General features: G+C 44.5%; 1 protein-coding gene and 1 long non-coding RNA gene across 2 annotated transcripts in view; both read right to left on the minus strand.

Moving 5' to 3' along the window:
- Nucleotides 1-13,498, minus strand: part of Hgtx (HGTX homeodomain transcription factor) — a 33,615-nt gene that overhangs the window by 11,414 nt on the left and 8,703 nt on the right. Inside the window, exons 2-3 of the mRNA XM_076825817.1 lie at nt 13,097-13,207; nt 7,257-7,465 (exon numbers count right to left, since the gene is read on the minus strand). Coding sequence (XP_076681932.1) covers nt 7,257-7,465; nt 13,097-13,207 — 320 coding nt within the window. The remainder of the gene's footprint in view (nt 1-7,256; nt 7,466-13,096; nt 13,208-13,498) is intronic.
- On the minus strand, nt 5,026-6,223 carry LOC143376033 (uncharacterized). The gene is made up of 3 exons (XR_013087018.1): nt 6,066-6,223; nt 5,309-5,999; nt 5,026-5,231 (listed from the first exon to the last, which is right to left on the minus strand). It is a non-coding gene; the product is annotated as an uncharacterized LOC143376033 (long non-coding RNA).

Genomic DNA, 13,498 nt, shown 5'->3' on the forward strand with positions numbered 1-13,498 from the left:
AACTCGCGAACGCTCCGACGTTCACTTTGCTGTATTAGATTCTAATAGCCGGAGGGGTGGGCAGCGGCTCGTTTGCCAAAGTCCGGGAGCACCGTGACACCCACCCCTACCCCCGTGCAGCTGACCCCGTCGCTGCACTTTGCGCGACGCTTCGCCGAGCGTGGCGGCTAACTGAATCATGCCGCCGGATATAGCTGGCAATTCGAACAGTGATCCGCGTAATAGTCTTAATAGATCTGGAGCCGGCTCGAGCTGCCGCGCTCTAACGATGATTGGCTGCGGCGTCGTTGCCGATATTTCGCGAAACACTCAGCCCTCGCGAGGATGCAGAACTGGGGAACGGGCTGCGAACGCGGAAATTAGGTTGGAGATTTAAAGTTGAAGAGTTTAAAATTTATTTTTTTTTAAAAACCGGAATTAGATACTAGAATTAATATGTAAAGATGAAGACTAAGTAATTATTTAATTATAAACGGTAAGATTTTTAATTGATATCGCCACTGGCACAAGTATATTGTAGTAAAAGTTTACTGTAAATCTTCGTGAGTTCATATTTCCGGAAGAAAAATATTAAATGAGATAATGATTTATAATTTATATTTGCCGCGGATTTTAGTTACTTTAATTTCTTCTTAATTGGTTTTGTATAGATAGAGTACCTATATCTTATTTTCTTGTGTTTTTGTAATTCCATGAGTATTAAATAAACTGAGAATTTTTAAAATAAGTATAAATACTTATGTATTTATCTAATATTTATCTAATAATTTTATTTATTTATTTAATATTTATCTAATAGTTAGTGTTAATATCGAAGAATTCATTGGATTTAAGTGGGGGAGAAGATTTAGTGAAACGCACGCGCGTGCAACCAACATCGCCGCCTCGATTAATCTTTTGCATAACGATGTATTAATATTGACATTTTACACCGCGGAATATTGCGCGGAAGTTTAACGTGTGTCCGGCGCTTGGGTGGAAAAAAAAAATAAAAGCGGAGAGGAAGGCGAGGCGGTGCGCGCATTTCGAAAACGAAAAAGTGATAAATCTGGAAATGTGGAATGACAGAACGCATATATCTTCGTTGGGCGGAACTAGCGAATCCCTATATGCCGCACTAATCCTTTTCCGATACTGAAAAAATGATAAATCTCGGATGTAAAACCACGAACCCCGGAGGATATCGATTTTGTATACAGGACGATCCATGGGCCCCGCAAGGAGCTCGATTTTTAAACATTCCCGCGAGCCACGCGAGCGGAGCTGTTGCGCAAATTACTTAACGAGCATTCCTCCATTGGGGATTGCGAGTTTTCCAACGGAATAAGCTGGGATATGAGAGTTTCGATAAATCAGGTTATTTATTAATTTTCACGCAAGTTTCTTTGGGAAATTCACTTCATAAATCCACGTTTCCAGCGAGCTTTGCTGCAACGACATGTCGATAAATGGGGCAGAAGTTGCTCGGTATTGACGCACCGAATTATATTATTTTAACGAAATGCATTAAACAAACAATTTCCTAAAACACGGTATAAATGTTGATACGTGCGATTCATTGGGTCTGAGTGTTCAGCGGTAGATATTTATTGCGAATAAATACGGAGTCACTGATGAGTCATTTTTAGGCTCCAAGGGATTTCAATGCGCGATTAGTCAGACGTGTCGCGCGCGTTACGGACGTTCTACTTGGGGATTTCTTCGGAGGTACAGGAGTGGGCGAAGGAAAGTTTAAATTGTGACTGGGAATAGACATAGGATAGTTCTGTCAGGCAGGATTATATCTTAATATCAGAAGCAGAATAAGCTAGTGATACTATCAAATATAATAATTAAAGCTTAGTATTAAGTTACTGAAAATCTAGAAATGTAAGTTATAAAGTTTCTTTCATTTTTCTACATTATAAAAGCACTTGGTATAGATTGTTTGAAATTGTTTAGAAATGTTTCTTTGGGCAGAAGATACGAGAGAATTTTTGAAAAATATTATATGTAGAGTTAGATCTCCTGATGCACTTCAGAGTGACATAGCTCAATAAATTCCCGTTATCTACCGTAGAAGCAACAAAGTAGGAAGTAAGAATGTAATACTCCGAACATGATCGTAACACGGTGGGAAATGAGCAAAGTTCACGGTGAGGGACTTTTTCGATGCTATATCTAGAGGTGGGAACAGATTGAGGTCTAAGCAGCAGACGATTGTACTCCATTTTTCAACTAAATCTGAGGATTCTGTGGGAGCATGGTATTCGTCAATGTTACTACCTACAAAAGTCCTTTCAATACTCACGGCTTCAAATGGACAATTTTACTATTCACCTCATAAATTTTCATTACCTCAAGTCCGTAGTATCCCAAATTTAAAGTCTGTCAAATCTAAAGTATCCCAAATTTAAAGTACCTTTAGTTTAAAGTACACACCCGAGTCCAAAGTATTTCAAATCCAAAGAATCCCAAGTCCAAGATACACCAAGTTCAAAGTACCCCAAATCCCGAATACCCCAAATTTCACCCAAAGAAAAGAAAATTTCCCAATACCTCCCCCACCAAGTTCCAACGCCCAATCTCCGACACCGCGCGGCGGAGACTTCGTGGCCCGCGAAATTCAAATAATCACAGTGCATCGAAACGAAACAACAGGCTCCCGTGTACAGTAATCGATGCCTCTGAATCAGCGGGCGGGTATATATCGTCGTAATATTTCGGGAAACGCGATGGTCGCGTCGGAATCCTGGCCGACGGGGTTGAAGGGAGGGCGGAAGGGAGGAGGCTGGGGTGGCAATCTCACCCTCGAAGATGGCATATACGCGGAGGTGAATCGCCTCTTGCCGAGGAAATCCGAGGTAATTGAATGCTAACCCTCCCCGCGCCTCGCTGTCTCCTTCCCCGTCAGTATCCCCCGTCGGTATCCCCGTCGCACAGTGGGGAAATTCGCGATTTTATGGCCAAAACCACAAAAATAAATTTTTGATTTCGACAAGATAAATGCAAATGTCAATTGAGAACTAATATGAGTATCAAATGTCACCGATTTTACTGTTAAATGTTTTAATACAAAGCTCGTATAGACTATACAATTTATACAATTTTTAAAGTAGTGTTTTAGAAATAACAGTTTCATATAAGAATCAATTTTCAATACATAAAATAGTTATCAATCCCATAATATCCTGCAATGATTTTCATTCCTATTTTACGTTGGACTAATTTGATTCTATAAATGCAATTATCAATTGCTAATAGTTGCTAATCTTGTAATTATATGCATTTTTTTAAACACGACCCAGTGTGTCTTGTCTAACATACTACATAACTGTGACCGAGACTGGTTCACATGTTATACATTACAAACCTTTTTATTCTTTTTTATTCAGCTTCGATCCTCTGTTTGATTTTTTGTATTACGTATGTTTGTTTGTCGTCAGAAGCGATAACCCTTCAAAGTGTATAAATGTAAATAATAAAAAAATCTTTATCGTTCGTAATATTTGTAAGAGCTGTTTTTCGGATAATTTAGTTCCTCATATATTAGAACGTAGAAGTGCCGAATTTTATATATTAAAAATAAGTTTTGAGGTTTTCACCACGAAAATGGATATAGTTCTTCCATTGACAATTGTATTAAATCTGTAAAATTCCAAATTTTCATTTCTGCAGTTTTGGCCATAAAATCGCAAAATTTCCCCACTGTGCGTCGTTCAACCCTCCGAGTGTTCCGCGGGGCAGAGGAGGGATGCTGGAGGATGGGGTGGCGCTGGCGCTCATCCCCCTGCCATCACTCACCGACACAGACTTGTAGCTTTCAATAAAAATGTAAATATGGCGGCGTAGAACGAGCCAATGACAGCGCTACATCGACGCCCGTCCCGACGGCGGAGAGGGCGAGAGACAGTGCGAGCGCGGGGAGGGCGAGGGCAACAGGGACAGAGGAGGCCGCGGCAGGGGTTGAGGGCTTCGAAATGGGAAGCCAGCCGGCTGGCGAGGGTCGAAGATGGCGAACAGGGAGGACGGAGGAGGCTTTCGAGCACGGGTACTACAGATGTAGCACCCCAGAAGGCGGGAGTAAAAGTGGAGGACTCGGTTGTAGGAGGTGGCGGCTGCCCCTCATCCGAGGGGAGGTGGGAGGATAGGTAACACGGAGGGTGGATGGGCATGGAAAGAGGACGAGGAGGGAAAAGATAGAGAGAAATAGGCGGATAGACAGGGGGTGTCGCGGATGAAAAAGGGGCAGGTGGAGGACGTACGAGTGATACCTCCGCGGTAGCGACGCGTTAGCCGTTGTCACCTACGCTCCCGTGTCTTCCTCCCGTGGAAGACGCCGCGATTGTGGATGTCGTTGAGGGAGGGACGGGATGACGCAGGTGCCGCGAAGCTTGACACGTCTCCGGCTGTTTTGTCACCTTCTTTTATCCTTCGAACTTTTTACACGCCCCGGGGCTCGTTAGGTGCACACCGCCGGGCGTTGATGGAGTAAGCCTGCCCCCCCGAACAAATGCGTTTTAAAATTACGCGCGGCACCCTTAACGAAAGCCGACAGCCCCGATGACACGGTTTCCTCGCGGCTTACGCCTCCCACGAATTTGTTACTTTTTTCCGCGGCCTCTGACAAGTCTGTCGAGCACCCCGCGGTATTTGAATAGGACCTGGGACTCGCGGAGGGACTGCCACTTCGGATTACGCGTATAGTTTCGTTTCTGGTGGACAGGAACGAAGTAGCATACAGTAGTGGTCTTAGAATATCCTAATGATACTACCACTTAATTCTGCAGACACGTAAACACGAGTTTCAAACTTTCTTCTGACCACCACTACCCATACAGCACACTCCATTGCAGGAAGCTGCTTCCTGCAAGCTTCAGGGAACGTTCCGGACATTCTCTGGCAATGGTCACGGAACGTTCCGGAAATTTTCTAGCAATCGTCCCGTAACTGTTTGCAGATTTTACAGGGATGTTGTGTCGGCAAAATTTGTGTGACACTACAGAAAAGACAGAAAATGTAAATTGAAATGGATTAAATTACAATAAATATTGACAATTAAATATTCATATATTTTAATAAAAATAATAGTATTGGCACTGTACAATAAATATTGACAATTAAATTATTCATATATTTTAATAAAAATAATAGTATTGGCACTGGTGGAACTTCCCAAGTCCGCGTATGTGGAGTTCCAGGCTCTTCTGTCCACTTTACTTAAAATGTACTGCATGCAGCGTGTAATGAACCTGGAATAATACATGCATTCATTTTACAATTTTACAATTTTAAGTACTGAAATGTGATAAATAATAAATTTACTTACTCATTGCTAATTTTACTATATGTTTGAATGCACTGAATGATTGTTTTTGCTTTTTCCGTACCAACTATATTTCTCTGGCACAGAATCCACTATTAATTTATTTAATAACATCAACGCGATTATCGCAATATTGCTTTCGCAGTTCCTCTTCAGTAAATGAATATATAAAGGCTCATTAATAAATTATTTTAGTCATGAAAAATGGCTTGATTAAAAGCAGCATTCATGTAACGCCAATCACTGTGCGCATTGAAGCGAAGTAGTGAAAAAATAACAATCACCATTACTTTAAATAATTGAACGGAAAGTGAAATGAAAGTTATGCAGTATATGCATGTTTACAAGGAAACTGTGTGAAAAGTAAAAGCATGTAGCACAGAAAGCAAAGAAATATATGTAAGCAATTAAACAATTGCGGTTGGTTAATAAGCATAAAATATTTTATATTAGTTACTTTAACTTAAAAATAAGCTCCTTAATTTGAATAATTCATATCTATTACTTGCGAAACGATCTGTTTTTATCCTGTCATTACATAGCGTGACAGAAAACACAAGAACATTTACATTGTCCAAATATAGTAGCGATGCTACTTGGAAACAGTGTTTTTCAAAATGATTATAACACAATAAAGCATTCTTTGAATATACGAAATTCTGGCTCAGATCTATGTTCTGTAACCCACGGAAAACTAAAATATTTATTCTTAAGAAGTTCGACTTAACCTACAAATAGTATATATATAGGTTCTACTTACCCGTGATATGTCAAACCTTCATCCAATTCACTCAGGTCTCCTGTGCCACAAAATACACACATTCTAACCATTTTTATTACTTAAAAGCAATTAAGAAGTCATCACGCTCTAACTATTTGCACTTGTGCTTTCTTACGTGCTATGGCTTTGCAACCTGTCACGTCGCACGTGAGTGACGTCACACAACGCTTCACCACGCGGGCTTGGGAATTTCCACCAGAGCCAATATTATTATTATTTTAATTATTATTATTATAATTTTTATTATTATTATTATTATTATTATTATTATTACGGGAATAGTCCAATAGTTTATATAAAGCATACAACAATTGAGGTTACATCGTCTACACAAAGCGTAACCTAATATACAGGAGAAAATGTTAACTTCCTACTCTGAACAATATAGTGTGTGTGAAAATCAATGGTGTGTATAAATGTTTCTCCTTTTTCCATAAGGATTTTGTAAAAAATATACACATCTACAGTAATCTGCACCTACAATAATTATTATTGATATCAATTAGGGAAAAGTCGATACAAGAATCGATTCTGGACCCGTTCCGGAATCGATATAGTACCGAAAAAATAACAGTTATGGATACGATATGAGGAGGGAAATATGAACCGTAACCGAAACAAATAATAGTTGGAAATTTCGGTTATTCATAACAGTTCTCAGAATAAAGGTTCTTTATAACCGTTTGGAGAACCGAAATCGATATTATAACAGTTTTCGAGCCCTGCTTAGTGCGGGACCTTTGTTGTAAAATATCCGAAAAGTTTGAGACCATTACCAGAGAATGTCCGGAACGTTCCGTGACCATTGCCAGAGAATGTCCGGAACGTTCCGTAAAGCTTGCAGGAAGGTTGCATGTGCAATGTTCCACCGCAACATTGCTGGAATGTTCCAGGAAGGTTTCTATGTCCGCATCGGGGGAACATTCCACGGCAACCCCCATGGAACCTTCCTGCAAGCTTCGGGCAACGGAGTGTGCTGTATGGGTACAGATAAGGGAACCAAAGAGACGCAATAGCTGGCTGTACCGAGCGACAGTGAGGTCTTCCACGCGCATGCGCGTAGTTAAGCACCACCCACCGCGTTGCCTCCGCTCCCTCCATTTAGTTCCTCCTGTAATCCTCACTATCGCTCGGTAATCGTCCAGAATCTGTTAAGGGAGGACGGTTTACCTTGACTTGCGACTCCGACATCCCCAGGGCGTACGCCAATTTGGCGCGCTCCGGTCCCGCGAGGTATTTCGTTTGCTCGAACGTTTTCTCGAGGGCGAAGATTTGCTGGCCACTGAACGTCGGCCTCGTGTGCTTCTTCTTGCCGCCGTCGTGCTCCCCAGCCCCGCCGGAGCCTGTCATCGTCTGCTGACAACCCAGCTGTTGCGACACTGTAACATCGATATTTTCCAGGGATTCCCTATCTTTCGTCGTTCTAATAACATCGCCTCGAGCGTCATTTCTAGTCATCCTAGACAGGAAACACGACCATCTTATATCCGGCACGCAATCTTTCAACCCTTCCGCGACGGACGCGGGGGTCCATTTTGACCCACACACCTCAGAACCAGTTTCCATATTAGAATCTCACCTAGAATCCTAATTTTCTTCAAGAAGTAATGCTAGTAGTAATTACCAACTGTAGTTTAATATTGAAGCTGGGTCTAAATGGCCCCCCGCATCCGTCACGCGAGGGTTAATTTGACATTCTGTGGACGGTTGGAATAAAAATTCAGGTTCCACCAGAGAAAAGAGGTTCTGCGGTTTTGGAAAAAATGGTCACCACCCCCCTCCCTGGCTCACCACACGAAAAATCTTCGAAACACTTTCACAACTGCCAAAATGTACTGCCGCAACTGCGACCCGTGTCCATTCCGCCGTTTTACAGCGTTATCATCGTTATCGCGAAACTTATTCGATAATCGTCGGGGCACAGTGCGCCGTATCCCACCCCCCGCCCCCGTCATCGGTAATTAATCTTCATCAATTTTCCGTCATTCTTCTTCTACGCTGGCTGTCACGCTCCCACCGACGATTTACATACCCTATCGATAATTACGCCATAAATTTACATCTCGTTACACGCCAAAAATGTTGCGCGCACCTCGCCTCTATTAAAAACCGTGCAATTATCCGACGGCAGCCCTTTTGCGGCGTCGTTACATCCTCGCATAATCGACTCCGCTGACGTTCCTCTTCATTAACGGTCCGGCCGTTCGTTAAGAACATTTACAGAGTCCAAATAAGCCGACTCACTCTACGGACAATCTTCCTGGACGATTGTTGCCGGTTTTCATCCCCCTATGCGTAATGTTTCGTCGGTACCAGAAGCTCGACGCGGGGAGCGTCTTTCGTGGAGCATCCCGCGATCGTTTGGAGGCTGCAGGGTGGATTACAGTTTAATTGGACGGAATGACGCGTTCAGGGGTTAAACACGCGCGATATACCGCAATCATGGCGCCCGGACGGCGGCCGGCACGTGGCGGGCACGTGAGTTTAGCGTCGTTGGAATAGGCGGACTTTGTTATCGTTGTCCTCGCCGATTGCTGATCCCTGTGTTCAACATGCAGAGGGGGATGGACGCGATCCACGGACAGATACGGCGGCTGAATAGAATGGCGCGTGATAGGGGGTGAAATCGGGGTGGCATTATCGCGGGCGAAGATGTTCGCGGGCGATGTACCGGGGAAAAGAGGCGCGATAAAGGGTGCTGCTCGTAAAGCAAGTCGACCGTTCGGGAAATTACTACACCGCCTTTTAACCCTTAAGCGGGAGTAGGTCGGAAATTGATGCACACTTCAGGGACGAAGCTTTGATTCGGAATCTAGTTTTGCTTCTTGTGAAAATCCTTATTTTCTCCAGGAAATGGTACTGAGAATTCGTGAAGTGGGTCAAAATTGCCCCAAGCTATATTATTCGAGACGAATCTTAGTGCTGCCATTTATGTGAGTTTTAAGATTTTAAGACGTTTGAAAATTAATTTCCGTGACAGCTGCGCGATGAAACGCGTCCGTCTTCCAATTCCCCCGAAATTCCCGTTCGTATTTTGATACACGAGCGCCCCATTACGCCGTGATTCATTCGACTCTCAGGTGACAGATCTGAAATCCCGAGGACTGACGTGCACAAATTTCAGCAAAAACGGCGAGCTAACCGTGGCAAAGTTGCCCGCGAGTTTACGCAGCTCCTCTAAGTAGATGAATAGGGGATATCGCGCGAAACGTGCACCTCCGTCGAGGCAGAGGGTGGAAGTGCGGTAAGCAGCTCATTAGAACCCTCCCCGCCGACTGGCCATTATTGCCTCGTTCCGTATTCCGTTACAAATTGCTTTATTAAATTAAAGTCCCACAACCCATACTGTTGTGACGACCCCACGCCTCCCTTACCCTCATTCCGCCCCCCCTCCCCCTTTGCTCTCCATGTGCCGCGCGTAGACGCGTCTGACCGCGTGCTCCGTTGCTTTTCGTCCACGCAGCTACTCTTCCTGCGCTTCTCTTTTACTCCACTCGAATTTTGAAAGTAGGACCTTTTACGTTGTCACAAAAGGGACATTCCATGCGAACTCGGACAGATTTCGGAGTAAGTATTCGTAGATTGCTGAAATTTGAATATGTTGTAGTCTTTAGTGGTATTTAAACGTACCTCAAAGGATTTTTCGAAATTTTGAAAAATGTCGATTTTACAGCTGTTTGAAGTTAAGTGCTAACTTTTTTTCTATACATTATAGCTATGGAAGTAGCAAACGGATGGAGATGAGCTTTACGGTGCTTACAGAGAAGACATTGAAGTTTTAAGAAAAAATTATTTCAGTTTAAAAAAAAAAATTTAAACTATTTTTGTGCAATTATTTTAAACAAATGCAGGTTCATAATTTTTTCTTAAAACTTCAATGTCTTCTCTATAAGCACCGTAAAGCTCATCTCCATCCGTTGACTACTTCCATAGCTATAACGTATTGAAAAAAAGTTAGCACTTAACTTCAAACAGCTGTAAAATCGACATTTTTAAAAATTTTGCAAAAATCTTTTGCAAAATTTAAATATCACTAAATACTACAGCATATTAAAATTTCAGCAATCTATGAAATCTTACTCCGAAATCTGTCCGAGTTCGCATGGAATGTCCCGAAAGGTGCATGGGTTTCTTTCATTTCCCTAGACTTTCTACTATTTTTATGTAGTTTTCTGAGGTGGGTAGGATGAGGTACTTGTTCCCAAGTTTAGATGGGGCAAGGAGTTGCTTCATAGTCTGGAGGTATTGTTGAGTATGGAGATCTGAGTATAGATACTTGTCCTCAACTCCTAATCCTACCTTCCTCTTCCTCAACTAAGTTCCATAGAGGGCTACGCCTGGGCTAGAAAGATGATGAGAGAATTATAAGTTGAGGACAAGTATCTTCCAGCTCTACCTTCATCTTTCCCAACCAACCTCCACCCAGGGTTCCATCCTCACAACACCTCAACACCAGCACCCAAACACCTATCCCCGATCCACCTTGCATCCTACTGTCACCTCCAATCCTCCCACCATCTTCCCTGGACCCACTTCACTCGCCTCACGGAACACCCCCGCGCCTCCTGATGCCGCTTAATAACCCGGAAGCAGTATTTCACCTCGTAACAGAGCAATCGCACCGCGACTCTCCAGCGAAAGCAAGGCCGGCCCCGGTTGACTCCAGCCTCCATAAATACCGGCAACAATCCGTAAAGAGAAAGAACCCGGGCGCGGACCAGCTCCCATCCGCGCCCCCAGGAAGGTGAAACCGATACAATCCTCCGAATAAACACTACCGAAACATAGAAAAAGAGAGACTGGTCCCGCGATGGTCGTTCCGGGCTGCCTCGCGGGCCCCATGCAGCCCCCGATCGCCGCTACAACTCCGCATATAAAGCATAACATCCTGCACTCCTCGGCCGTAAGTCGGGTCACGGTGCGCGGAGGGGGGCGCCTGAAGCCGAGTCGGCTAGGAACGAGGATACACACCGTGATGCCGCAGTTAAAATATTGCCAGAGTTATTCACGTGAGTGTGGAAAGCAGGGGGTTAGGGAGGGAGAGGGTTTGGCGAGGCTGCGGCAGCAGCAGTTGAGGGGGATACGAGGGTTGATATTGAATATGATATTCCGTATCCGCAGCGGACCACCGCGCTACCCTCTTTATTCGTCCCACAGTGACATTCGTTGCCGACGAGGCTGGAAACAACGCGCACCCTTGCTCGTCCACGCCCTTCCACGCGCGTTCCTACGTACTTACATCCCGTGGTATCCTATCTCGCCACCCTTCTCGGGCCAGGGCTCTCCTTTCAAGCCTCTCTCTCTCCTGTCTGCCTCCTAGAGGGGGGATGCTCGGTGTGCGTGCGTGGCCTGGCCCGGCACATGTGCCACCCCGCTTCGAGCTGATGTATGCTCCCGAAAGGGGATGTGCTCTCTCCGCCGTCACGTGTTCTTTCACTTTGTTTGTGATTTTTTTTTGCCTTGCGGCGCCCTTAATCGCTTTTACAAATCGCTGGGGCCGAAGTTATGCGACCGACGCTGCCAGACTCGGCTTCCTCTGCGGAAGTGCCAGCGGTACTAGTGACCCTTCCACCGCTTCCTGGGAATGGGTGACTTGTGAAACCTTCGGAGTCTCGTGCAGGTGGTTCTCGAGCACTTGCTTTTAGAATTCCAAGAAGAGACGTGAATCTGCTGGAATTTGGTGTCCTTTTTGATCTGGATCTTATGAATCCTGTCAGGGTTTCACATAGTTTTTTTTTTAGCGGGGCTTGATGAACTTGTTGGAAGATAGTACACGGCAGGTTGCGTTTTCTCCTGGGCCTGCTGGTGGACTCATCGGTAAGGCTTCAGACGCGGGATATTAGAAGGTACGAAGAAACTAGTATAAATACAAATCGGTAGTGGAGCGAGCACTTGCGAGAAAGCGGGATCGGTCGGAATGCACTCTGGTGGCAAAATCGGGAGGCTGCTGCCACAGTTTCACCCATTTTTTGTGGTGCCAGGTTTGGTGTCTTTATTTAAGTCTCCACCCTGTGCAGCGATACATGTCCTAGTCCGAACAGCTCTCTTAAAGTTCCTCGCCTGTCGACCGCCTCTTCTCACGCGCGCAGGAAAAAAGCTGTTTTCTCAGATTCCTCCCGGGTGACGCTTGTTTCAGCCAGCTCCCCCGTTGTTTTCAGTGATCCCTTAGAATAGCATTTAGCGGCTCCCCGTGCTTTTTTTCAGTCCGATCGCACACGATCTTCCTTGTCGCGAGAGCAAACACCGCACAGCTGACAGATACGTATTGCATCGAGAGAAACGAAATATCCTTGGGCAAAAAAGTACCTCGGGTCCTCTAGTTCCTAGGGATCAGTGTTTTGGATCCAATCATTCGACCTCAATTTGGAGCCCCTTTCCGACATGCCTCTGTTTCGACCCCCTCCATTAAAAAAAGCAGATAAACATCCGATTTTCTTGGTGAAAGCGATACCATCTGCTCGCTGAATAATCACAATTTTTCGTGGCAACCTGTACTGTGAACCACACAAGTGTTCACACCTATCCCGTTTTTAGGTCCCAATTGGAGTTGCTAAAAATGATCAAATCTTCACACGATATGCACCGATCTTAAAGCTACTGAACACTTAGCTTGAACCACATGTACACTCCTCGGTTCAGTAAAATTTACCAACGAGATTTCTCATTAACCTGAGTTTAACGCTTTAACAACTTTTCCCACTAGGTACAACATTATCAAACCTCCCCAACTGGTCCCCGAGAAAGCCAGCTTACGTTCCCTAAGTATTCACGTCTCACAGTTGCAGAGTACACTATGATAGATCTATAACAGAATCTGTGAGCTCAGTTGACAGTCATTTCCCCGTTTTTCGCTACTGGTAACCCCAAAAAGGGGTGACTAAGGAGAAGCGAATGTATTCCAAACTCCTTCGTCGCGCATTGGCAAGCTACGCTCGAATGTTATAGCAAAAGCTCGTTTCCAAGCTGGAACATGAAATATACGTGTGTACAGATCGAAAAGGAACACTCACGTGTGTGCAGTCTTGCCCGCCATGCGAGGGGATCACTGACTAATCCCTGAAGACCTGGCCAATAGACAGCGGGATGCCGGGGCTCCGTTCTTTGTTGAAATTGTCCGATACCTGCATTCAAAGCAAACACATTGTCAGCATACGCGTGCACCTATATTCTATTCTCCTCGTCTGTTTGTTCTCTGTATCTTCCATTCTCCATCCCACTTTGGCCATCCCGATTACAGCGCTCCTTGTCGCCGATAGCGCAATGTTTACTAATATAAAGGTGTCTTTGTCGCGCAGTGGACAGTGGACGTTTATGCTCGGGACAAATGTGTAAAATGCGGGGGTGGTGTTTACAGGGTAGCTAGGAGAAGCAGACGTTTCGTTTGGGTTATCGACGTCTCCTTCCCTTTTAAA

The sequence above is a fragment of the Andrena cerasifolii genome, chromosome 13 (genome assembly GCF_050908995.1).
Source record: "Andrena cerasifolii isolate SP2316 chromosome 13, iyAndCera1_principal, whole genome shotgun sequence".
Classification (NCBI taxonomy): domain Eukaryota; kingdom Metazoa; phylum Arthropoda; class Insecta; order Hymenoptera; family Andrenidae; genus Andrena; species Andrena cerasifolii.